At 42.0% G+C, this 24,840-nt stretch overlaps 2 protein-coding genes across 3 annotated transcripts; both read right to left on the reverse strand.

Annotated features, from left to right (window-relative positions):
• Positions 1-68: 68 nt before the first annotated feature.
• Positions 69-2,647, reverse strand: gstt2 (glutathione S-transferase theta 2). The gene is made up of 5 exons (XM_046350100.1): positions 2,456-2,647; positions 1,378-1,465; positions 1,134-1,284; positions 778-954; positions 69-577 (listed from the first exon to the last, which is right to left on the reverse strand). The coding sequence occupies exons 1-5, from the start codon at positions 2,583-2,585 to the stop codon at positions 431-433; spliced, it is 693 nt and encodes a 230-aa protein (XP_046206056.1). The 5' UTR covers positions 2,586-2,647; the 3' UTR covers positions 69-430.
• A 6,998-nt stretch (positions 2,648-9,645) lies between these two features.
• On the reverse strand, positions 9,646-22,851 carry slc2a11b (solute carrier family 2 member 11b). Of its 2 annotated transcripts, none has more exons than XM_046348567.1 (12): positions 22,751-22,851; positions 21,621-21,719; positions 20,620-20,780; positions 20,323-20,447; positions 20,040-20,169; positions 19,778-19,926; positions 19,020-19,207; positions 13,414-13,524; positions 11,279-11,380; positions 10,540-10,615; positions 10,281-10,408; positions 9,646-9,863 (listed from the first exon to the last, which is right to left on the reverse strand). In XM_046348567.1, the coding sequence occupies exons 1-12, from the start codon at positions 22,787-22,789 to the stop codon at positions 9,666-9,668; spliced, it is 1,506 nt and encodes a 501-aa protein (XP_046204523.1). In that variant the 5' UTR covers positions 22,790-22,851; the 3' UTR covers positions 9,646-9,665. The 2 variants fall into 2 exon arrangements, with proteins under 2 accessions (XP_046204523.1, XP_046204522.1); XM_046348566.1 differs by lacking the exon at positions 22,751-22,851 and adding an exon at positions 22,256-22,523.
• Positions 22,852-24,840: the final 1,989 nt, after the last annotated feature.

Below are 24,840 nucleotides of genomic sequence, written 5' to 3' on the forward strand. Positions count from 1 at the left end.
ACATACTAAGCAATGTCTACTGGAAATGTCCTCCTGTTTTGTAAATAATTGTCTTTGTACAGCTACTGTTGAATAAACAAACATTTTCCACTGGTTTTTATTGTTATGCATCCATTCATTCTAGGCAGTTGTATGTCATTGAAAATATATTACTCTTCTAGATAATATTTTATATTATCTTACTCTCTTCAACATTTCCCATCTCCACTCCAGATCAAGGTTCATAATGCTGAACCATCTAGCTAGTAATTTTGTAGCATATCACACAGAGGTTAATGTAAGGCACGGATCACTCTCCCATTGAGCCTATAAACAACCTCAATCTCGAGGTCAACATGGACAGCACAAACATAATCAGTAAAGACATCTGGTAGTAGTGTTGCTTTCAAGCATCGTGCAAGCTTTTATATCAAATCATATTGAGATTATTTCATAGCTTTGCTTTGGACCTGTCCCGGAGACTGTACAGCACTGTGTGTGCCTTGCCAAAGGAATCACCCAGCGCAGACTGGACACGACTTTTCCAGCTCAACAACTTGGGACGATCCTTCAGGATGTCTCTGCCGCCACCTAGGGGCTGAGAGCAAAGCAGTCAATTCATTTAGTAGGCTGAAATGGGTAGCAACCCATACATCAAAATGTATTGTAAGTGGTCAAACAGACAGTCTGACAGTTTGACATATTCCTGACTACATTGTAGGACCATTTTCTCAGCAGAGGTGGCTGGTTCACCCAGTGGCTAAGCTCTGATAGACCAGTTGACCCACTGCTCCTCACCTGCATGAGTTCACACATGGCCAGCAGGTCAGCCAGGCTGATGTCATCTCCACAGAGGAAGGGCTGTCTCTTGAGGAACATGTTCTCCAGCTTCTCCAGAGTGTCACTCAGGTCTGCCAACGCCCGCTCCACCTTCAGTGGGTCTGCTGGCTGCCCTGTCATATGGGGCAGTAAAACCTACAGCACAAAGCAGCGATGCGTGCCATCAACAACAACCACAGAACATGAGATATGACATGTTCCATAACAGTACAATTATATTGCATAAATGTGTAATACCCTGCAAAAATATGGCTGTGGGGCTAGACTATATTTCACCTGCCAAGTGACAGTAGTGCTCCATGAGCAAGCCGTACCTCCATGAGAAAGACCTTGGCCGCATGTGGCCGGGTGTTGGTATGGTGCCAGGCTGTGTATTCATCCACTCTCGCCCTCCTCTCTGGGTGGCGTGGGTACCAGTTACCTGGGACATCATATTTGGTGGCCAGGTATTTTAATATGGCATCACTGTAACAAGATGAGGGAGGGGAAATGCCCCTTTTATTTATTTTCATTTTCAACAAAAAAATGTTAAACTACAGAGTGAATGAAGAGTGTTACCTCTCAGTCAGAACAAAGTCATTGTCGACCATCACAGGGACCTTCTGCATGGGATTGAGTTTTGTATACTCTGGTGTCCTATTCTCCCCTATATATAAAGAAAGGTATTGAGATACAGTATGTTAATTACATTTCTTTGAGGTATTGGTTTATGCATGGAGCAATATTGAACAAAAATAAATGCAATATGCAACAATTGCAACGTTTTTAAGAAGCCGGAATTGGAGGTCCTGGGCTGGTGTCGTTACGCATGGTCTGTGAGGCGGGTTAGACGTACTGCCAAATTCTCTAAAATGACGGATGCAGTTTATAGTAGAGAAATTAACATTCAATTCTCTGGCAACAGCTCTGGTGGACATTCCTGCAGTAAGCATGCCAATTACATGTTCTTTCAACTTGAGACACATGTGGCATTGTGTTGTGTGACAAAATCTAAACATTGTAAAGTGGTCTGTTATTGTCCCAGCACAAGGTGCACCTGTGTAATGAGCGTGCCCTTTAATCCACTTTTGACATGCCACACCTATCAAGTGTATGGATTATTTTGGAGAAACACTCACTAACAGGGATGTAAACAAATGTGTGCACAAAATTTGAGAGAAATAAGCTTTTTGTGCATATGGAACATTTCTGGGATTTCTATTTCAGCTCATGAAACATGGGACCAACACTTTACATGTTGGGTTTCTATTTTTGTTCAGTGTATTTGTCCAAATTTGAAGACATGGACGATTGTGAAATAATAGCATACTGTTGTCATTCTGAATAGATAGTTCGCTAGTTAGTACACATTCGGGACAACTATCAACAAAAACACGCATTTTGCTGTGCAGAGTAGGACAAAGTTCAAGGTACAGTAGATCTAAGTTCAATGCAGGACAGAGCAGATACATTTAACTTTTTAAACAATGTCGCGCTCAGTCTCTTTATCAATATATCAAACCTATATATGCATTTCCAATTAACATGAACAATCTTGCTTTAGTAGCAACCAAAACGATAGATATATTGATTGCATGTTTAACGTTAGCTAGATGATGTTGTTAGCTAACGTTTGCCTAGCCCGCTTGAAACTCACCTTTTCGTATTGCAACTGTTTTCACCTTGTGTGGAATTTTATTGCAGTTAAGAAATATATGTATTGCTCTACATGGTTGAGACAATAAATCTAAATACACTTCTAGTTCTACGGCCTTTCTACCAGCCATGATAAACGTATGTGTATTGCTTGCCAACGTTCGCTAGGCACTGTAGACTACTAGTATTTTGCCAGCAGCACAAATTATGTCACTTTGTAGGGTAATGACGAAACCTTCCAAGTAAAAGCCCCCGTTTCAAACCATTGCCATGTGGATAACTAATTCAAATTGTATTGAATTTTAATCAATGGCCACTTTAATTGTGTCAACATGAAAATGCAATAAGTAATTTATGAAAACAAATAAAAAATGTGGCGGCAGGCAGCCTAGCGGTTAAGAGCGTTAGGCCAGTAACCAAAAGGTTGCTGGTCCGAGTCCCCAAGCCGACTAGGTACAACATCTGTCGTTGTGCCCTTGAGTAAGGCACTTAACGCTAGTTGGTCTTGTAAGTCACTCTGGATAAGAGTGTCATGTAAAAATGTCCAGAATATTGGGCTGTAGCGAGATAACTTTTCTACCTGTCTCAGCTTTTGGATGGGGACTGTGTCAAACGGCCTGCTGCTGGCTTTTCACTCTGCCCGTCCATAGCTCCCAATGCAATGCTGTACATGGGATACATACTGGCTTGTAGAAAGAACTGTTCTTCCTGTCTCAGTTAAAGTAAGGTGGGAAATAGTCAGTAGGGTCTCTACTAAACAAATATGTGTCCCCCTCCAAAACAAACCATATTTGGTTAGTAAAGACCCTACTGAGTATTTCCCACCTTACTTTAGCTGAGACAGGGAGAAACAATGTCTCTCTACAAGCCAAGTATCCCATATACCGTGTATTGCATTGCAGTAAATGGAGTGGGTGGAGTTAGGAGTCACCAGTACTCTGTATTAAACCTGTTTCCCAGCACAATTGACTCATTTAAGTCTTGCAGACTCTATTGAGTAATTCCAACAACACATATTAGTATTTGATTAAAGTGTATTTCTTTAAATATACACTGAGTGTACAAAACATTAAGGACACATTCCTAGTATTGAGTTGCACCCCCTTTTCCCCCCAGAACAGCCTCAATTCGTCAGGACCTGGACTCTACGAGGTGTCGAAAACGTTCCACATGAATGAACTCCAATGCTTCCGACAGTTGTGTCACGTTGGCTGGATGTTTGGGTGGTGGACCATTCTTGATGCACACGGGAAACTGTTGAGTATGAAAAACTCAGCAGCGTTGCAGTATTTGACACAAACCGGTGCACCTGGCATCTACTACCATACCTCAAAGGCACTTAAATATTTTGTCTTGCCCATTCACCCTCTGAATGGCACACATACATAATCCATGTCTCAATGGTCTCAAGGCTTAAAATCCTTCTTTATCCTGTCTCCTCCCTTTCATCTACACTGATTGAAGTGGATTTAACAAGTGACATCAATAAGGGATCATAGCTTTCACCTGGTCAGTCTATGTCATGTTTAATGTATTGTAAACTCTGTGTAGTCTACACAGTAGCTTTCAACATATCAGTATGTGTAAACTTTCAAAATAAATGATTGTATAAATAATCCATTAAACAATAAAATACGTCAAATTATATATTTTTCAAAGGTGGTTGCAGTGCTGTTCAAAAACAGTTCTACTGCACTCGACTGCAAAAAAAATAGATATTCCCAATTTAGTGTGTCTTTGCAGGGTACTGTTGTTTTGAAAAGAAACAACCGCGATCGTGCTACCAGCACAATATTCTGTTGCTTTGAGAACGGTCTTTAGGCTACATAGTCACCAACTGAGTCAAAACAAAAGTCGTGCAGGGCGTGATCAATGGATGGTCGAGCGGCAGATTTCCCACAACTCTTTTTACATTTTAGCTTAGGATTTAAGACATTTTTTCTAGTATAAAAGAACGCTTAAAATCTATTTTGTAAGTAAATTTTTGTAGTTCATGCTCCGTTTTTTAAAGTTTACAATATGGCTGTAAAAACAACAACATTCTTAAAGTTATACACCGTGAGTTAAAATTGTATATTTACTTTAACCTAGATAATGAATTTACGTGATAACGCCATGCGAATATTACAAAGGCGTGATTACTAGGCTTCTAAATGAGAACTAAGTTTTTTCCAGGAACGACCTAGGAGAGAGTTTCCGGGCACATGGCCGACTGGTAGTCATTCAGCTTGTGCTTTAGCTGTGACGTACTCGCAGGTTGACTTTTGTCAGTGCGATAGGTATGCATGAACAGGACGGAGCTCATTCTCAGAATGTACTTTTACGAAAATTGGCCATTAGTTTGTGAGATATCAGTTGAGATCACAGCTTTGCAAATGTCTGTATATATAGCAGCAAGCACAGGCTGAATCAGTTTCTTGTTTTAATTGAACAAGAAACCATTTTTGTAAATTGTACCTTTATTTAACCAGGCAATTCAGTTAAGAACACATTCTTATTTCCAATGACGGCCTAGGAACAGTGGGTTAACTGCCCGTTCAGGGGCAGAACGACAGATTTGTACCTTGGGGATTTGAACTCGCAACCTTCCGGTTATAGTCCAAAGCTCTAACCACTAGGCTACCCTGCTACCCCACTACGCTACCCTGTTTACAAAACATTAAACATGACATAGACTGACCAGGTGAAAACTATGATCCCTTATTGATGTCACTTGTTAAATCCACTTCAATCAGTGTCGATTCACATGGAATATATATCTCCCATCTGTGTTTTCAATATAAAAAAATTGATCCCTCAATTTCTGTAGTATCTTATTTTATTTGTATCTATACCCGTTATGGCATTTTCCTTCATCTTCACCCTGAGTTATTCGAACATCATAGTGTGGAAAAATATGTAAAACACAGGAAAATCACGTTTTCGACTACTGGGCCTAATAGAATAAACATGGCATAAACAAATGTAGACATGAATAAATGCATTTATATAGCCTCTAAAATATTTTATACAATGGTGGGGGAGTGCCAAGATGGAGTTGGCTTCAAAACAGCGTCCCCTATTAGTCATTTGTTTCCTCAGCGGCAGTCGTGTCAGTGGCGGGTGTGACAGCGATGGTTGTGTCAGCGGTGGTCACGTCGCAAAACTAAGATGGTTCTGCCGAGTTCATCTTCAGAGTTATTCGAGGAAGGAAAGAGAGGATGAGTAACTGAGTAACTCATTGCGAGCTTATAGAACAGGGCTGTGGGCAGCTGAGCAGAAATGGAGGGAAATTAAACTTCTGGAGGACCTATCATCCTTTCATTCCCTCTTTTCTACCTTCTCTTCCTCTGTACCCGCTGCGAAAGCCACTTTCTATCACTCTAAATTTCAAGCTTTTGCCTCTAACACTAGGGGAAACTACTTTCCACCTTCTCCTCCCTCCTTAATCCTCCACCCCTCCCCCTTCTTCCTCCCTCTCTGCGGACGACTTTGTTAACCACTTTGAAAAGAAGGTTGACGACATCCACTCCTCATTTACTCAGCCTATTGAGTCCAATGGTCCCACACATATAGAGCTACCCTACACCTTGACCGCTTTCTTTCCTCCCTTCACCGCCCAACAACCTGCCCGCTTGACCCCATCCCTGGAGACCTTTTCCCATTCCTCACTTCCCTGATCAACTCATCCCTGACCACTGGCTGTATCCCCTTTGACTTCAAAATGACTCGAGTAGCTCCCCTCCTCAAGAAACCAACACTCAACTCATTGGATGTCAAAAACTACAGATCAGTATCCCTTCTATCTTTTCTTTACAAAACACTTTAGCGTGCTGTCTCTGACCAACTCTCACTATCTCTCTCAGAACGATCTTGTTGACCCTAACCAGTCAGGCTTCAAGACAGGTCACTCAACTGAGACTGCTGATCTCTGTGTCACGAAGGCTCTCCGCACTGCCAAAGCTGACTCTCTCCCTCTGTTCTCATCCTCCTAGATCTATCTGCTGCATTCGATACCGTGAACCATCAGATCCTCCTCTCCACCGTCTCAGGTCTGGATGTCTCAGGCTCTGCACACTCTTGAATTGCATCCTACCCGAATGGCCGCTCCAACCAGGTGACGTGGAGAGGATCTGTGTCTGCACCACATACTCTCACGACTGGTGTCCAAAGGACTCGGTTCTAGGCCCTTTCCTTTTCTCACTATAAACTAAGTAACTCGGCTCTGTCATATCCTCAAATGGTCTCTCTATCATTGCTATGCAGATGACACTGAGCTACTACTCTCCTTCTCATGACACCCAGGTGGCGACACGCATCTGCAAGCCTGGCCGATATCTCAGCTTGAATGTTGGCCCACCACCTCAAGCTCAACCTCGACAAGATGGAGCTGCTCTTCCTCCCGGGGATGGCCTGCCCGCTCCAAGTCCTCTCCATCACGGTTGGCTCCCTCCAAGAGTGCAAAGAACCTTGGCGGGACACTGGACAACACCCTTTCGTTCTCTGCAAACATCAAAGCAGTGACTCACTCCTGTAGATTCATGCTCTATAACGGCCATAGAGTACGACCCTACTTCACACAGGAAGTGGCGCAGGTCCTAATCCAGGCACTTGTCATCTCCCATCTGGACTACTGCAACTAGCTGTTGGTTGGCTCCCTGCTTGTGCCATCAAACCCCTGCAACTTATCCAGAACGCTGCAGCCCGCCTGGTGTTCAACTTCCTCCGCAGACTCCACTGGCTTCCAGTCGAAGCTCGCATCCACTACAAGACCATTCTACTCTTCTCTGTCTTGGCACCCCAAAGGTGGAACCAGCTTCCCCCCAAGCTATGACAGCAGAGTCTCTGTCTTTAGAAAACATCTAAAACCCTACCTCTTCGAAGAATATCTTAAATAATCCTACAGCACCGACCCTCTCACCCCAACACCCCCCCCCCAAAAAAACAGCCTTTTGTGAACAAATACTTACACTTTACTTTTTTCCCCCTTACTAGCTCTGACTTTGCTGATAGCTACATTATTGAGGAAAATACACTAACTGTAAGTCTCTCTGAACAAGAGTGTCCACTAAATAAATAAAATGTCAAATGTAAATCTCATGCATACAGTGGGGCAAAACAGTATTTAGTCAGCCACCAATTGTGCAAGTTCTCCCACTTAAAAAGATGAGAGAGGCCTGTCATTTTCATCATAGGTACACTTCAACTATGACAGACAAAATGAGAAGAAAAAAATCCAGGAAATCACATTGTAGGATTTTTTATGAATTTATTTGCAAATTATGGTGGAAAATAAGTATTTGGTCAACAACAAAAGTTTCTCAATACTTTGTTATATACCCTTTGTTGGCAATGACAGAGGTCAAACGTTTTCTGTAAGTCTTCACAAGGTTTTCACATACTTTTGCTGGTATTTTGGCCCATTCCTCCATGCAGATCTCCTCTAGAGCGGTGATGTTTTGGGGCTGTTGCTGGACAACACAGACTTTCAACTCCCTTCAAAGATTTTCTATGGGGTTGAGATCTGAAGACTGGCTAGGCCACTCCAGGACCTTGAAATGCTTCTTACGAAGCCACTCCTTCGTTTCCCGGGCGGTGTGTTTGGGATCATTGTCATGCTGAAAGACCCAGCCATGTTTCATCTTCAATGCCCTTGCTGATGGAAGGAGGTTTTCACTCAAAATCTCACGATAGATGGCCCCATTCATTCTTTCCTTTACACGGATCAGTCGTCCTGGTCCCTTTGCAGAAAAACAGCCCCAAAGCATGATGCTCATGCTTCCCTTATGCTTCACAGTAGGTATGGTGTTCTTTGGATGCAACTCAGCATTCTTTGTCCTCCAAACACGACAGGTTGAGTTTTTACCAAAAAGGTATATTTTGGTATCATCTGACCATATGACATTCTCCCAATCTTCTTCTGGATCATCCAAATGCTCTCTAGCAAACTTCAGACGGGCCTGGACATATACTGGCTTAAGCAGGGGGACACGTCTGGCACTGCAGGATTTGAGTCCCTGGTGGCGTAGTGTGTTACTGATGGTAGGCTTTGTTACTTTGGTCCCAGCTCTCTGCAGGTCATTCACTAGGTCCCCCTGTGTGGTTCTGGGATTTTTACTCACCGTTCTTGTGATCATTTTGACCCCACGGGGTGAGATCTTGCGTGGAGCCCCAGATCGAGGGAGGTTATCAGTGGTCTTGTATGTCTTCCATTTACTAATAATTGCTTCCACAGTTGATTTATTCAAACCAAGCTGCTTACCTATTGCAGATTCAGTCTTCCCAGCCTGGTGCAGGTCTACAATTTTGTTTCTGATGTCCTTTGACAGCTCTTTTGTCTTGGCCATAGTGGAGTTTGGAGTGTGACTGTGAGGTTGTGGACAGGTGTATTTTATACTGATAACAAGTTCAAACAGGTGCCATTAATACAGGTAACGAGTGGAGGACAGAGGAGCCTCTTAAAGAAGAAGTTACAGGTCTGTGAGAGCCAGAAATCTTGCTTGTTTGTAGGTGACCAAATACTTATTTTCCACCATAATTTGCAAATAAATTCATAAAAAATCCCACAATGTGATATTCTGGATTTCTTTTCTCATTTTGTCTGTCATAGTTGAAGTGTACCTATGATGACAATTACAGGCCTCTCTCATCTTTTTAAGTTGGAGAACTTGCACAATTGGTGGCTGACTAAATACTTTTTTGCCCCACTGTATATAAATCATTGATCTGGACTTATCAGCAACATTAAAGGGATACTTAAGGATTTTGGCTTTGAGACCTTTTATCTACTTCCCCAGAGTCAGATTAGCATAATGTCTGGATTAGCATAATGTATGTAAGTCTATGGTATCTGCTAGCAGATACCCATAGACATTAAGTCATTGCGCTAACGTTATTTAGCAATTACGCGAGCACTAGTTAGCAATTTCTGTTAAACTGCACACAGACACATAAAAATGGTATCCCCGAGTTCATCTGACTCTGGGGAAGTAGATAAACGGCCTCATTGCCAACATCCCAGAGTATCCCTTTAACAGTACCTAGTTCATTTAGTTGTTTCCTGTGTTCCAATTACTATAATGTCTACACTTCACAATCCCTGACAAAGAACACACATTCTGGAACTTTGTATCAATATGACAATGAGATATTCATAGCACTGCCAGTTGTTGAATAATAAGTAATGTGGTAGAGGTTTGACAAGTCCTTTCAGCAAACACTGGAGCTGTGTTTCACAGAGGGGTTGACAACAATGTTGTCCTTGGGCCGTCATCTGCTTTTGAAGCCTTCCTCTTATCTCCGGACTGGAACTCGGTATGGATCTCCAGGAAGGTTTTGTTCTTGGTCTCAGGGACTACCAGGAATATGTATACAGCCACCAAGACAGATATCACCAAGAACACCAGGAAACAGTACTGCTGCAACTTAGTCTGTGGAGGTAAAAGAGTAGACCAAACCCATCTAGAACCAGCTCTCAAAACAGCCATCTCTCCTAATTTTACATCAATCGACAGTACGGATCAAACTACTCTAGTATTGTATAACCTACTGTTACACAATTTATTTAAATTTTTTATTTAACCTTTATTTAACTAGGCAAGTCAGTTAAGAACAAATTCTTATTTACAATGACAGCCTACCCTGGCCATACCCGGATGACGCTGGGCCAATAGTGCGCCGCCCTATGGGACTCCTAATCATGGCCGGGTGTGATACAGCCTGGATTCGAACCAGGGACTGTAGTGACGTCTCTTGCACTGAGATGCAGTGCCTTAGACCGCTGCGACACTAACCATACTCCTTCATTTAAAGGTTAAGTACCACGGATGTAAACACTTGGAACCTACCACAATAAATGGAAACACCATGCCAATGACGAAGAAGCTGAGCCAGTTCACGGACCCTCCGATCATGTACGCGGCAGGCCGACTGGTTTGTGTGAATAACTCTGTGGTCAAGATGTTTGTCACCCCACCTCCAAGGACAAAGCGAAGGTATAGTGTTAGTTTCAAATACATTTATAATCAGATAATAATATTGTTGCCAGATCACACAAAGTTTGGCAATAATGGCATAAATGAGCGATAAGTAAGTTCTGTCGGTTACCTGGCCCCAAGCCAAAGCTGAGTATGAAAGCAAAGACGCATCCCATGCTAAGATAAGGCATCCATACGCCTGCTCCCTGCGTTCAACGAAAGAAGACAACAATTCGATCATAGAAAACTAGTGTTCTCAAAGTGGCCAGCCAAAGGCCCAGTGCAGCCATTTTTATCTCAATATCAAATCATTTATGGGTAACAATTAAGTACCTTACTGTGATTGTTTTCAATTACAATTGTCAAAAAGAAACAGAAATAGCTTCTTAGCATAGAGCAATTTCTAAAGCAAGAATTTTGCTAGGACTGTCTGAGAGTGTGGAGTGGAAAACTGAAAACTATCTGTTATTGGCAGAGAGGTTTTGAACTTTCTTTTTTATTGGTTTATTAACTAATTTACTGCCGGGTGATGTGACCAGGCGTAAACTCCATCCCACCAAAACAGCCTAACATTTCAGGCGGTCTTTTCAAACGACTCTTACACCAAAAGGACATTCATTATCCTCATTTTTCAAATGTCACCGTATTATTCCAACCTCATGGTGTGGAAATATATAAAACACAGGAAAATCACATTTTTGACTGCACTGGGGCTTGTTACCCAGAAATGATTTGATATTGAGATACAAATGGCGACATTGGACCTTTTTAAGGGTTGGTTTAATCAACCATAACTTAAGTGCAACACGGGTCTCTTATTCTGATTAATAAGAGACTGAAATGGAATTGTTAGATCAAAGATACTTTACTTGGAAGGTGAGGGTCAGAGTGAAGCAAATGCACCAGAAAGCCATTAGGGTGTACCCTCCGATGATAAGCACTTTTCGTCCCAGAGTTTCGATCAGCATGCCCTGAAATACACAGCATCTCATATGGCATACCAGCAGAAGAATAAGATCGTGGAGAAATATAAGATCGGAGTTAAAATAACCTACAGATGTAGGATATTAATTTGATTAACCTGTTGCAAGAGAATTTTCCTTTAATGCAGGATTTTTAAAACGTAGTGTATTTGAGGGTTAAAAAGGCTTCTGAAGGTGGTAATTTCGACTTTACAATTTCAAACTAGATTTTTTTACCTTACGAAATATGTATCAACTCCTACAAAAATGTCCATTAATTATAAATCCACACAATTCACATTTCCTGTCGCTGCAGGATTAAGATCCTACAGCTGTAGTCAACACATCTTAAATATGTTAATCCACTCGATGAATAGTAACGTAAATCATAGCAGAGCATTCAATGGGAACAATACTGTCATACCAGCATAACATGATGAAATTAGCGATCAGTCATTAAACAAAGATTCTAAAAGACTCGTAAATCCATGCAAAGAGGCATGGGGTTGTATGACATTTCCGCTCTACGATGGACTCCATGCATGCTACTAAATACTTGGAAATATACAGTACCAGTCAAAATTTGACACACCTACTTATTCCAGGATTCTTCTTTATTTTGACTATTTTCTACGTTGTAGAATAGTAGTGAAGACATCAAAACTATGAAATAACACATATGGAATCATGTAATAACCAAAAAAAAGTGTTAAACAAATCTAAATATATGTTATATTTGAAACTCTTCAAAGTAGACACCCTTTGCCTTGATGACAGCTTTGCACACTTGACATTCTCTCAACCAGCTTCATGAGGTAGTGTAACGAGTGCGCTGAGAGTGTAACGATGGTGACAGTATATGTGACAAGTAGTCACCTGGAATGCATTTAAATTAACAGGTGTGCCTTGTTTAAAAGTGAATTAAGTAATGTGTTTGAGCCAATCAGTTGTGACACGGTAGGGGTGGTATACAGAAGTTAGCGCTATGATGAAACTGGCTCTCATGCGGACCACCACAGGAAAGGAAGACCCAGAGGATAAGTTCAATAGAGTTACCAGTCTCTGAAATTGCAGCCCAAATAAATGCTTCACAGAGTTCAAGTAACAGACACATCTCAACATCAACTGTTCAGTGGAGACTGTGTGAATCAGGCCTTCATGGTTGACTTTCTGCAAAGAAACCACTACTAAAGGACACCAATAATGAGAAGAGACTTGCTCGGGCCAAGAAACACAAGCAATGGACATTAGATCGGTGGAAATTTGTCCTTTGGTCTGATGAGTCCAAATTTGAGATTTTTTGGTTCCAACTGCCGTGTCTTTCTGAGACGCAAAGTCGGTGAACGGATGATCTCTGCATGTGTGCTTCCACCATGAAGCATGGAGGAGGAGGTGTGATGGTGTGGGTGCGCTTTGCAGGTGACACTGTCTGTGATTTATTTAGAATTCAAGGCACACAAAACCAGCAAGGCTACCACAGCATTCTGCAGCGTTACACCATCCAATCTGGTTTGCGCTTAGTTGGACTATCATTTGTTTTTCAACAGGACAATGACCCAACACACCTCCAGGCTGTGTAAGGGCTATTTGACCAAGAAGGAGAGTGATGGAGTGCTGTATCAGATGACCTGGTCTCCACAATCACCCAACCTCAACCCAATTGAGATGGTTTGGGATGAGTTGGACCGCAGAGTGAATTAAAAGCAGCCAACAAGTGCTCAGCATGTGGGAACTCCTTCAAGACTGTTGGAAAAGCATTCCAGGTGAATACCTCATCAAACTGGTTGAGAGAATGCAAAGAGTGTGCAAAGCTGCAATCAAGGCAAAAGGTGGCAACTGTGAAGAATCTAAAATCCCAAATATATTTTGATTTGTTTACCACTTTTTTGGTTACTACATGATTCCATATGTGTTCTTTCATAGTTTTGATGTCTTCACTATTATAACACAATGTAGAAAATAGTAAAAATAAATAAAAACGATGAAAAACGACCTACTGTTGAATGGTACTGTATGTACTATGACCAATAGTTGACACTCACACAGGTAAGGGCAGTGAGGCATTCACAGGCTCCTGTGCCCACAGTTACGTAGGGTATGTTGACATCTGGAATTCCGGCCTCCTCAAACACATAATCTGTATAAAAATAAATCTGCAAGAGAGAGTGATAGAAAACAAATTAAACACCGGTCCTTCACACTATACCCTATAGTGTATAACAGGGATGGACAACTTTGATGGGGGTGAGCTGAAATCTGAACTCATCATGCAGTCAGAACGAGCCCTAGCCTTTTGGGGCCCTAAGTAAAATTTTGTTAGGGGGAGTTGATCCGCAAGCCTACAAAAGGGGGGCAGCCAGTTGCCTATACCTGGTGTATACCATATCATACCACAGTTGAAGTCGGAAGTTTACATACACCTTAGCCAACTACATTTAAACTCAGTTTTTCACAATTCCTGACATTTAATCCTAGTAAAAAGTCCCTGTTTTAGGTCAGTTAGGATCACCACTTTATATTAAGAATGTGAAATGTCAGAATAATAGTAGAGAGAATGTTTTTTTTTCAGCTTTTATGTCTTTCATCACATTCCCAGCGGGTCAAGAAGTTTACATACAGTCAATTAGTATTTTGTAGCATTGCCTTTAAATTGTTCAACTTGGGTCAAATGTTTCGGGTAGCCTTCCACAATTTCCCACAATAAGTTGGGTGATTTTTGGCCCATTCCTCTTGACAGAGCTGGTGTAACTGAATCAGGTTTGTAGGCCTCCTTGCTCGCACATGCTTTTTCAGTTCTGCCCACAAATTTTCTATAGGATTGAGGTCAGGGCTTTGTGATGGCCACTCCAATACCTTGACTTTGTTGTCCTTAAGCCATTTTGCCACAGCTTTGGAAGTACGCTTGGGGTCATTGTCCATTTGGAAGACCCATTTGCGACCAAGCTTTAACTTCCTGACTGATGTCTTGAGATGTTTCTTCAATATATCCACATCATTTTCCATTCCTCATGATGTCATCTATTTTGTGAAGTGCACCAGTCCCTCCTGCAGCAAAGCACCACCACAACATGATGCTGCCACCGCCGTGCTTCACGGTTGGGATGGTATTCTTCGGCTTGCAAGCCTCCCCCTTTTTCCTCCAAACATAGCGATGATCATTATGGCCAAACTCTTCTATTTTTGTTTCATCAGACCAGAGGACATTTCACCAAAGATCATGATCTTTGTCCACATGCGCAGATGCAAACCATAGCCTGTTTTTTTATGGCCATTTTGGAGCAGCCTTTTTTGCTGCTTTTTTGCTGAGCAGCCTATCAGGTTATGTCGATATAGGACTCATTTTACTGTGGATATAGATACTTTTGTACCTGTTTCCTCCAGCATCTTCACAAGGTCCTTTGCTGTTGTTCTAAGATTGATTTGCACTTTTCGCACCAAAGTACGTTCATCTCTAGGAGACAGAACTAAGGATGAACCAGACTTGTGGAGGTCTACAATTTTTTTCTGAGGTCTTGGCTGATTTCTTTTGATTTTCCCATGATTTCAAGCAAAGAGGCACTGAGATTGAAGGTAGGCTTTGAAATATATACACATATACTCCTCCAATTGACTCAAATGATGTCAATTAGCCTATCAGAAGCTTCTAAAGCCATGACATAATTTTCTGGAATTTTCCAAGCAGTTTAATGTCACAGTCAACTTAGTGTATGTAAACTTCTGACCCACTGGAATTGTGATAGAGTGAATGATGTGAAAAAATTAAGTGAAATAATCTACTTTGTGCGTCATAATCTACTTTGTGTGACATCTACTTTGTGTGTCATGCACAAAGTAGACGTCCTAACCAACTTTTTAAATGTAATTTATTTATTTAATTTCACCTTTATTTTAACCAGGTAGCCTAGTTGAGAACAGGTTCTCATTTACAACTGTGACCTGGCCAAGATAAAGCAAATCAGCGCGACACAAACAACAACACAGGGTTACACATGGAATAAACAAACATACAGTCAATAATAGAATAGAGAAAGTCTATATACAGTGTGTGCAAATGAGATGAGTGAGGCAATAAATAGGCCATAGTGGCAAAATTATTACAGTATGGCAAATGAAACACTGGGGTGATAGATGTGCAGAAGATGAGTGTGCAAGTAGCGGTACTGGGGCGCAAAGGAGCAAAATAAATGAAATATATAACAATATCAAATCAAATGTATTTTATAGACCTTCTTACATCAGCTGATATCTCAAAGTGCTGTACAGAAACCCAGCCTAAAACCCCAGCAGCAAGCAATGCAGGTGTCGAAGCACTATGGTGATGGATTGGCTATGTACAGGTGCAGTGATCTGTGAGCTGCTCTGGCAGTTGGTGCTTAAAGCTAGACAGCTAGACATATGTCTCCAGCTTCAATGATTTTTGTAGTTCGTTCCAGTCATTGGCATCAGAGAACTGGAAGGAAAGGTGGCCGAAGGAGGAATTGGCTTTGGGGGTGACCAGGGAATTATACCTGCTGGAGCGCGTGCTGCGGTTGGGTGCTGCTATGGTGACCAGTGAGCTGAGATAAGACAGGGCTTTACCTAGCAACGACTTATAGATGACCTGGAGCCAGTGGGTTTGGCGACGGATATGAAGCAAGGGCCAGCAAACGAGAGCATACAGGTCGCAGTGGTGGGTAGTATATGGGGCTTTGGTGACAATACGGATGGCACTGTGATAGACTGCATCCAATTTACTGAGTAGATTGTTGGAGGCTATTTTGTAAATGACATCGCCGAAGTTGAGGATCGGTAGGATGGTCAGTTTTACGAGGGTATGTTTGGCAGCATGAGTGAAGGATGCTTTGTTGCGAAATAGGAAGCTGGTTCTAGATTTAATTTTGGATTGGAGATGCTTAATGTGAGTCTGGAGGGAGAGTTTACAGTCTAACCAGACACCTAGATATTTGTAGTTGTCTACATATTCTAAGTCAGAACCGTCCAGAGTAGTGATGCTGGATGGCTGGGTAGGTGTGGGCAGTGATCGGTTGAAGAGCATACATTTAGTTTTGCTTGCATTTAAGAGCAGTTGGAGGCCACGGAAGGAGAGTTGTATGGCATTGAAGCTCGTCTGGAGCTTACATTTACATTTACATTACATTTAAGTCATTTAGCAGACACTCTTATCCAGAGCGACTTACAAATTGGTGCATTCACCTTATGACATCCAGTGGAACAGCCACTTTACAATAGTGCATCTAAATCTTTTAAGGGGGGTAGAAGGATTACTTTATCCTATCCTAGTTAGTTAACACAATGTCCAAAGAAGGGCCAGAAGTATAAAGAGTGGTGTCGTCTGCGTAGAGGTGGATCAGAGAATCACCAGCAGCGAGAGCGACATCATTGATGTATACAGAGAAAAGAGTTGGTCTGATAATTGAACCCTGTGGCACCCCCATAGAGACTGCCAGAGGTCCGGACAACAGGCCCTCCGATTTGACACACTGAACTCTGTCAGAGAGGTAGTTGGTGAACCAGGCGAGGCAGTCATTTGAGAAACCAAGGCTGTTGAGTCTGCCGATAAGAATGTGGTAATTGACAGAGTCGAAAGCCTTGGCCAGGTCGATGAATACAGCTGCACAGTATTGTCTCTTGGTGGTTATGATATCGTTTAGGACCTTGAGCGTGGCTGAGGTGCACCCATGACCAGCTCGGAAAGCAGATTGCATAGAGGAGAAGGTACAGTGTCGATTCTAAATGGTCGGTGAACTGTCTGCTTTCGAAGACCTTAGAAAGGCAGAGTAGGATAGATATAGGTCTGTAGCAGGTTGGGTCTAGAAGGTCTCCCCCTTTGTAGAGGGGGATGACCGTGGCAGCTTTCCAATCTTTGGGGATCTCAGACAATACAAAAGAGAGGTTGAACAAGCTAGTAATAGGGATTGCAACAATTTCGGCTTATAATTTTAGGAAGGAGGGTCCAGATTGTCTAGCCCTGCTGATTTGTAGGGGTCCAGATTTTGCAGCTCTATCAGAACATCAGCTATCTGGTTTTGGGTGAAGGAGAAATGGGGGAGGCTTGGGCAAGTTGCAGTGAGTGGTGCAGGGCTGTTGACCGGGGTTGGGTAGCCAGGTGGAAAGCATGGCCAGCCGTGGAAAAATACTTATTGAAATTCTCAATTATAACGGATTTATCGTTGGTGACAGTGTTTCCTAGCCTCAGTGCAGTGGGCAGCTGGGAGGAGGTGCTCTTATTCTCCATGGACTTTAGTGTCCCATACATTTTTGGAGTTAGTGCCTCAGGATGCAAATTTCTGTTTGATAAAGCTAGCTTTTGCTTTCCTAACTGCCTGTGTATATTGGTTCCTAACTTTCCTGAAAAGTTGCATATCTCGGGGGCTATTCGATGCTACTGCAGTACGCCACAGGATTTTTTGTGCTGGTCAAGGGCAGTCAGGTCTGGAGTGAAACAAGGGCTATATCTGTTCCTGGTTCTACATTTTTTGAACGGGGCATGCTTGTTTAAGATGGTGAGGAAAGCACTTTTAAATAATAACCAAGCATCCTCTACTGACGGAATGAGGTCTATATCCTTCCAGGATACCCGGGCCAGGTTGATTAGAAAGGCCTGCTCTCTGAAGTGTTTTAGGGAACGTTTGCTTGACCGCAGACCCATTACGGACGCAGGCAATGAGGCAGTGATCGCTGAGATCCTGGTTGAAGACAGCAGGGGTGTATTTGGAGGGCAGGTTGGTTAGGATGATATCTATGAGGGTGCCCGTGTTTACAGATTTGGGGTTGTACCTGGTGGGTTCATTGATCATTTGTGTGAGATTGAGAGCATCAAGCTTAGATTGTAGGATGGTCGGAGTGTTAAGCATGTCCTAGTTTAGGTCACCTAACAGCACGAGCACTGAAGATAGATGGGGGGCAATCAATTTATATATGGTGTCCAGGGCACAGCTGGGGGCAGGTGGCCTATAGCAAGCGGCAACGGTAAGAGACTTGTTTCTGGAGAGGTGGACTTTTAAAAGTAGAAGCTCAAATTGTTTGGGCACAGACCTGGATAGTAAGACAGAACTTGCAACTTCGCCCCCTTTGGCAGTTCTATCTTGTCAGAAAATTTTATAGTTAGGGATGGAAAGTTCAGGGTTTTTGGTGGTCTTCCTAAACCAGGATTCAGACACGTCTAGGACATCCGGGTTGGCAGAGTGTGCTAGGGCAGTGAATAAAACAAACTTAGGGAGGAGGCTTCTAATGTTAACATGCATGAAACCAAGGCTTTTACGGTTACAGAAGTCAACAAATGAGAGCGCCTGGGGAATGGAAGTGGAGCTAGGCACCGCAGGGCCTGGATTAACCTACACATCACCCAAAGAACAGAGGAGGAGTAGGATAAGGGTACGGCTAAAGGCTAAAAGAACTGGTTGTCTAGTACGTTCAGAACAGAGAATAAAAGGATAGCCCAGATAGCCATACAAGCTAGATCAAACACCGTGTATGCCCTATAACAATCTGTATGTCCTGCATGTATATTCATTTAACATGAGAGTTCTGTGAATGGAATATTGTACATTTAAACCAACTTCTTCTGATTTGAGTTCATACTGATAAACGTTGCACCCCCGAGGGGACATAGGGTCATGTGTGGAAATGTGGTCTGTTGCTAACATACAGCGTTGATGCCGTTGAGCTGCTGGGCAGTGTTGAGCAGGATGATGGTGAGGACTTGCCAGCGGAGGCTGCGGTCCATGAACAGCTGCCAGGGCTTCTTGGGTTTAATGCCAATGGCGCTGACCCTCTCCCTCTCCATGTCCTCCCGCTCGCGATCAAAGTTATCTGTGCCGTGGAGTTGCTTCATCGCTGTCCACAGGAAACACAAGACACAGCTCACATGGTCTCTTTCCACTCCACGCTTCATTTATTATCCCTCACACTCATAACAGGAATCGACTCGTTCACCCAGCCAGCGAAACAAAACCAAACCAGACAGACACAGTGGGATACACAGAGGTATTTATTTGATTAGCAAGGATTGTGTGACTAATGAGAGACATTGCCTATTCGCAGTGTAACTTGCTGTTACAGTATGCACTGCAGTCATGTGCTTGACCCAGTATGTCTCTCAAGGGGAAAGATTTGTTTAATTTATGTTTCCTGACCCTTCTGATCTCAGATAAAGGAAGAATCATCACCCCCTCCAAACTTTCCATCATGTCAAATCAATGTTCAGGTACGGAGTGACACAGGTCGGCTCTCTTTTTTTAGATGAATGATCGTAGGTTACGTTACGATTTCGGTTTGCAGACTTGGATCCTGCCTTTTCTCTAAAACAACTGTTTTCTGTCCCAATAGTTTTCAGCATGATGACTGTTGTCAGTCCTTATGTGGTAGATATTATGGTAGATATTTTGACATGTGATTGGAACATACCTTTTCGACATCCAACGTCATCCCCTCTGTCGATCAACAGGTAGCGAGGGCTCTCTGGGAACCAGGGCAGTATGAGGAGCTGCAGGAACGCTGGGATACAGGTGGTGGAGAGCAGGATGGGCCAGTGTTCTTCTTTACCGAGGAGCTCCCTGCAGGATCATAGACACTCATTATAGGAACGCACACAAGACGTTATGCGCAGTCTTCATTTCAAAGTACTCTGGAAGTTAGTAGGCAATAGTCCAGGATGATCTAAACTTACTTAAGCCCAATCACCTGTCCAGTAAGGATGCCCCCGGTGATGAAAATAGAAGTCCCCATTGCCATGGCACCACGAAGTGCCCTTGGGGCGATTTCCCCCAGATACAGTGGCTGAACGCATATGCCGATACCTGGCAATCAGCATATTATTAGAACAAAGTGTGGCACATTAACTTACAGACAAGACAAAACCTTCAATAAATATACATTTTTCAACACATCCAGCTAAGAAATAAAGACTCCAAACTGCTGATGTCAACACTTCCCTTGACTGACATATTTACCCGCATTTACTCCTGTGAAAAATCGTCCAACGATGAGCAGTTCAAATAATCCAGTGGGGTAACTCAGGCCCATCAACAGAGCAGCCAGTAAGGCAAATGCGTTGTTCATCATTAGTGTCCCCTTTCTTTGACACAGAATAATTGCCGTTAATTAAACTTGTATTGAAAGTGCCTTGTTTGGCGGGGGAAAAAATGCATGCAGTCTAATGGCTATTGCCAAAACAGTAATAGCCAATGTGTAAACACAAATATCCAAATGAGGATTCAAGCCACTATTAATAAAACACTTCTTTATACCTCCCAAATCGAATGGCCAGTGTTCCACCTATAGTTGCTCCAATGAATCCTCCTATTGTGAAAATGGACACGATGTTGGACCACAGGAGAGTGAGGTATTGCTCTGAGATGTCCTCATCATAGCGCTCCAGCCAGGTTTGGTTGATGAAATTCTGCACAGACTGGAGAAAAAGCACCCCTAACTCAACATAGCCTTGAAAAGCAGATGCACTGCTCACAGCTGAAATGGAATTGTAATTTGCATGACTTAAGAACGTATTATACCTCTGATTGTGTGTGAGAAATGTACCAACACACAGCAGTTGCACAATACTGAAATGACATGGTAGAATTAATCTCTTTTTACTCAAAAGGGTTACATGTTACATACTTGTCAGTGTTATTTTTTGCTGTTGTCATGATTCCTTTGTAAATGTGCCCTAAGATTTACATGGAGCCTCCAGGGCTGTGTGTGACTGCTTAGACGGACTGTTTTCTGAACACACAGACATGGTTCAATGAGGACAGACTACAAATGATTATCCAATGTCAGTATCACCTTCTCATGTATTCAATAACACCAAAACATGTTCTATTTAGCCATCTAAGTGTATTAAACTTAAAGGAGCAATCTGCGGTTGAAACAATGACAAAATGTAATCCCCTCCACTGTTTCAGTAAAAAGCTGACGGAGGGGTCTGGATAAATGTAACCAAGCTCAAATTCATAGACAGAGCTATTGATGCAACGGCTGACCATCCACGACATACAAATGATAGTTTAAATCATGTTTTAAGGCTATACAATGTTTACATTTACTTTGTTTACAAACATTGGAATAAAATAATCTCACATTTTGGGTTGTGACGGGGTACAGCAGTTGAACTAGGGGACATTTACAAGTTACATTCTTAAGGAATAAGTAGGTCCATATCCTTAATTAAGTCTCAAAGTGGATGTAGCGACTTCAGACCCCCCACATTTTTTTAAAAAGTAGACACATATTGACCATAATGTCTTACCTTGGTGGGGGCATTGATGATTGAAATATTATAACCATATTGAAAGGTTCCTCCAATGCAAGCTGCACAAACTGCCAGTAGAAGGGATTTGTTCGGACGCTGAAACCAATAACACACATAATTGGTGGTTTAGCATCAGATGATATGTTCAGATTCTGTGCTGTACTTTTCAACTTTCAGCATTGAACAAAAAAAGACAACTTTCACGGGTGTAGCCCTTTCACGGTCATATTTTGCTATTAGATAGCTGTTAGACGTTCAAATTAGGCACAAATACATGTCAAATATATTTTAGCTTAGGTTAACAATCACAATAGCCAAGTGTAGACAATGAAATAGGCTATTGGTTTCTTTATATAACTTGGAGTAATAATTGGAGTCCCTGTTTGCAGGTGAAGGACACCAAAAACAGTGGGCTTAGTTAGTTTAAAACAAGATATGCATTATAATCCATGTATTTATTATTTATCATTGATTAAATATAACTTATAATTCACACTAATGACAACAATAATAACAACAACACCAATAATAATAATAACAATACATGTGTTATTACTGTTGTTATTATTACTAATATAGCAATAACACTTCTTCTTCTTCATTATTATTATTATTATTATTATTATGCATACCTTAATTTTATCTTTTGTTTCTTTGCTGCCTTCAAGCAAAAATTGATATTCCGTATCTCCTTTAGTCATTTTGAGTCCTGCTTTTTGTTTTTATCTTACAGTATGTCCAACTTCAGACTGTACACAGGTTTTTCTGTCTAGACAAAGGCTAAGTGCAAAAGTTGCTCTCTCCTAGGCTAATGTAGACCACTCATCCTCAAGTGGAGTGCCTTTCGAGGATGTGGTCGGGTTGCCCCATAAATATGGTGAGGATAATACAATTGATCAGTTGTTCCTTGGATGACCCAGTGTACCCTCGTCGGAGCATAACATTGCATTACAGACTTCTCTCTTTTTTACGAGTGGGAAACTCTGCACTCCTTAGACACAGTAACTATTAAATATGCCATGAAACACATTTCTCTATCACACATCGGTTACAGATAATACATTTTGTGCGGATATCTTCATCAAGCAGTAGGCTATTTTTACCTTTCTCATGAATAAAAGGCCTACCTCTTTCTTTAAATCTGCAGACACTTCATTGCTATCCATTTTGAATTTCGTTCATTGAGCCCAACAACTAAAAAGGCACTATTTATTCAAGTAAAGCAACTGCAGCCTACTTATGGATTAAACCTAGGCTATTTATGGTCTGGTCACACCCATACTAGTTGTAGGTGTGATGATTCCATTGTAGCCTAGGCTGTGTTATTATCACTTGTATGAAGGTGTTTGATGAACACTTGACAGCATTCCTTTAGGCTACTCTGTACTATAAGTAGGCCTATGAAAGGTGCAATTTCAAAGGTATAGCCCAGGTCCTACTTGAAAACCATGCACAAAAACAAAGAAGAGGTATATTGAGTTATTGGATTTGACCTATTTTATGGTCATCAGTGTGGCAATTTTCCTTTTTGATTATAAAGAACTCATTGTTTGTGAAGTCAAGTGACCAGAAAAGCTCATAAGCCCCTTCTTGGTCAGCAGAATGGTCATTCCACTGTTTCCGGATAGGCTACATGCCTTTGCTATAATTTAAATGATTTCCATTTCTACATTAATTTTCACAATGGAAAAAACCTGAAACCTCTTTCTTCAGTTTATTGATTATAGCCTATAGAGCCTAGCTAGCCCTAGTGACTACAGACCTTTCACTAGACCTACAGTATACAGTGGGGCAAAAAAGTATTTAGTCAGCCACCAATTGGGCAAGTTCTCCCACTTAAAAAGATGAGAGGGGCCTGTAATTTTCATCATAGGTACACTTCAACTATGACAGACAAAATGAGAAAAAAAAATCCAGAAAATCACATTGTAGGATTTTTAATTTATTAATTTGCAAATTCTGGTGGAAAATAAGTATTTGGTCACCTACAAACAAGCAAGATTTCTGGCTCTCACAGATCTGTAACTTCTTCTTTAAGAGGGTCCTCTGTCCTCCACTCGTTACCTGTATTAATGGCACCTGTTTGAACTTGTTATCAGTATAGAAGACACCTTTCCACAACCTCAAACAGTCACACTCCAAACTCCACTATGAGCTGTCAAAGGACACCAGAAGCAAAATTGTAGATCTGCACCAGGCTGGGAAGACTGAATCTGCAATAGGTAAGCAGCTTGGTTTGAAGAAATCAACTGTGGCAGCAATTATTAGGAAATGAAAGACATACAAGACCACTGATAATCTCCCTTGATCTGTGGCTCCATGCAAGATCTCACCCCGTGGGGTCAAAATGATCACAAGAACGGTGAGCAAAAATTCCAGAACCACACGGGGGGACCTAGTGAATGACCTGCAGAGAGCTGGGACCAAAGTAACAAAGCCTACCATCAGTAACACACTACGCCGCCAGGGACTCAAATCCTGCAGTGCCAGATGTGTCCCCCTGCTTAAGCCAGTACATGTACAGGCCCGTCTGAAGTTTGCTAGAGAGCATTTGGATGATCCAGAAGAAGATTGGGAGAATGTCATATGGTCAGATGAAACCAAAATATAACTTTTTGGTAAAAACTCAACTCGTCGTGTTTGGAGGACAAAGAATGCTGAGTTGCACCCAAAGAACACCATACCTACTGTGAAGCATGGGGGTGGAAACATCATGCTTTGGGGGTGTTTTTCTGCAAAGGGACCAGGATGACTGATCTGTGTAAAGGAAAGAATGAATGGGGCCATGTATCGTGAGATTTTGAGTGGAAACCTCCTTCCATCAGCAAGGGCATTGAAGATGAAACGTGGCTGGGTTTTTCAGCATGACAATGATCCCAAACACACCTCCCGGGAAACGAAGGAGTGGCTTCGTAAGAAGCATTTCAAGGTCTTGGAGTGGCCTAGCCAGTCTCCAGATCTCAAACCCATAGAAAATCTTTGGAGGGAGTTGAAAGTCCGTGTTGCCCAGCAACAGCCCCAAAACATCACTGCTCTAGAGGAGATCTGCATGGAGGAATAGGCCAAAATACCAGCAACAGTGTGTGAAAACCTTGTGAAGACTTACAGAAAACGTTTGATCTTTGTCCTTGCCAACAAAGGGTATATAACAAAGTATTGAGATAAACTTTGTTATTGACCAAATACTTATTTTCCACCATAATTTGCAAATAAATTC

This window comes from Oncorhynchus gorbuscha, linkage group LG05, assembly GCF_021184085.1.
Source record: "Oncorhynchus gorbuscha isolate QuinsamMale2020 ecotype Even-year linkage group LG05, OgorEven_v1.0, whole genome shotgun sequence".
NCBI lineage: Eukaryota > Metazoa > Chordata > Actinopteri > Salmoniformes > Salmonidae > Oncorhynchus > Oncorhynchus gorbuscha.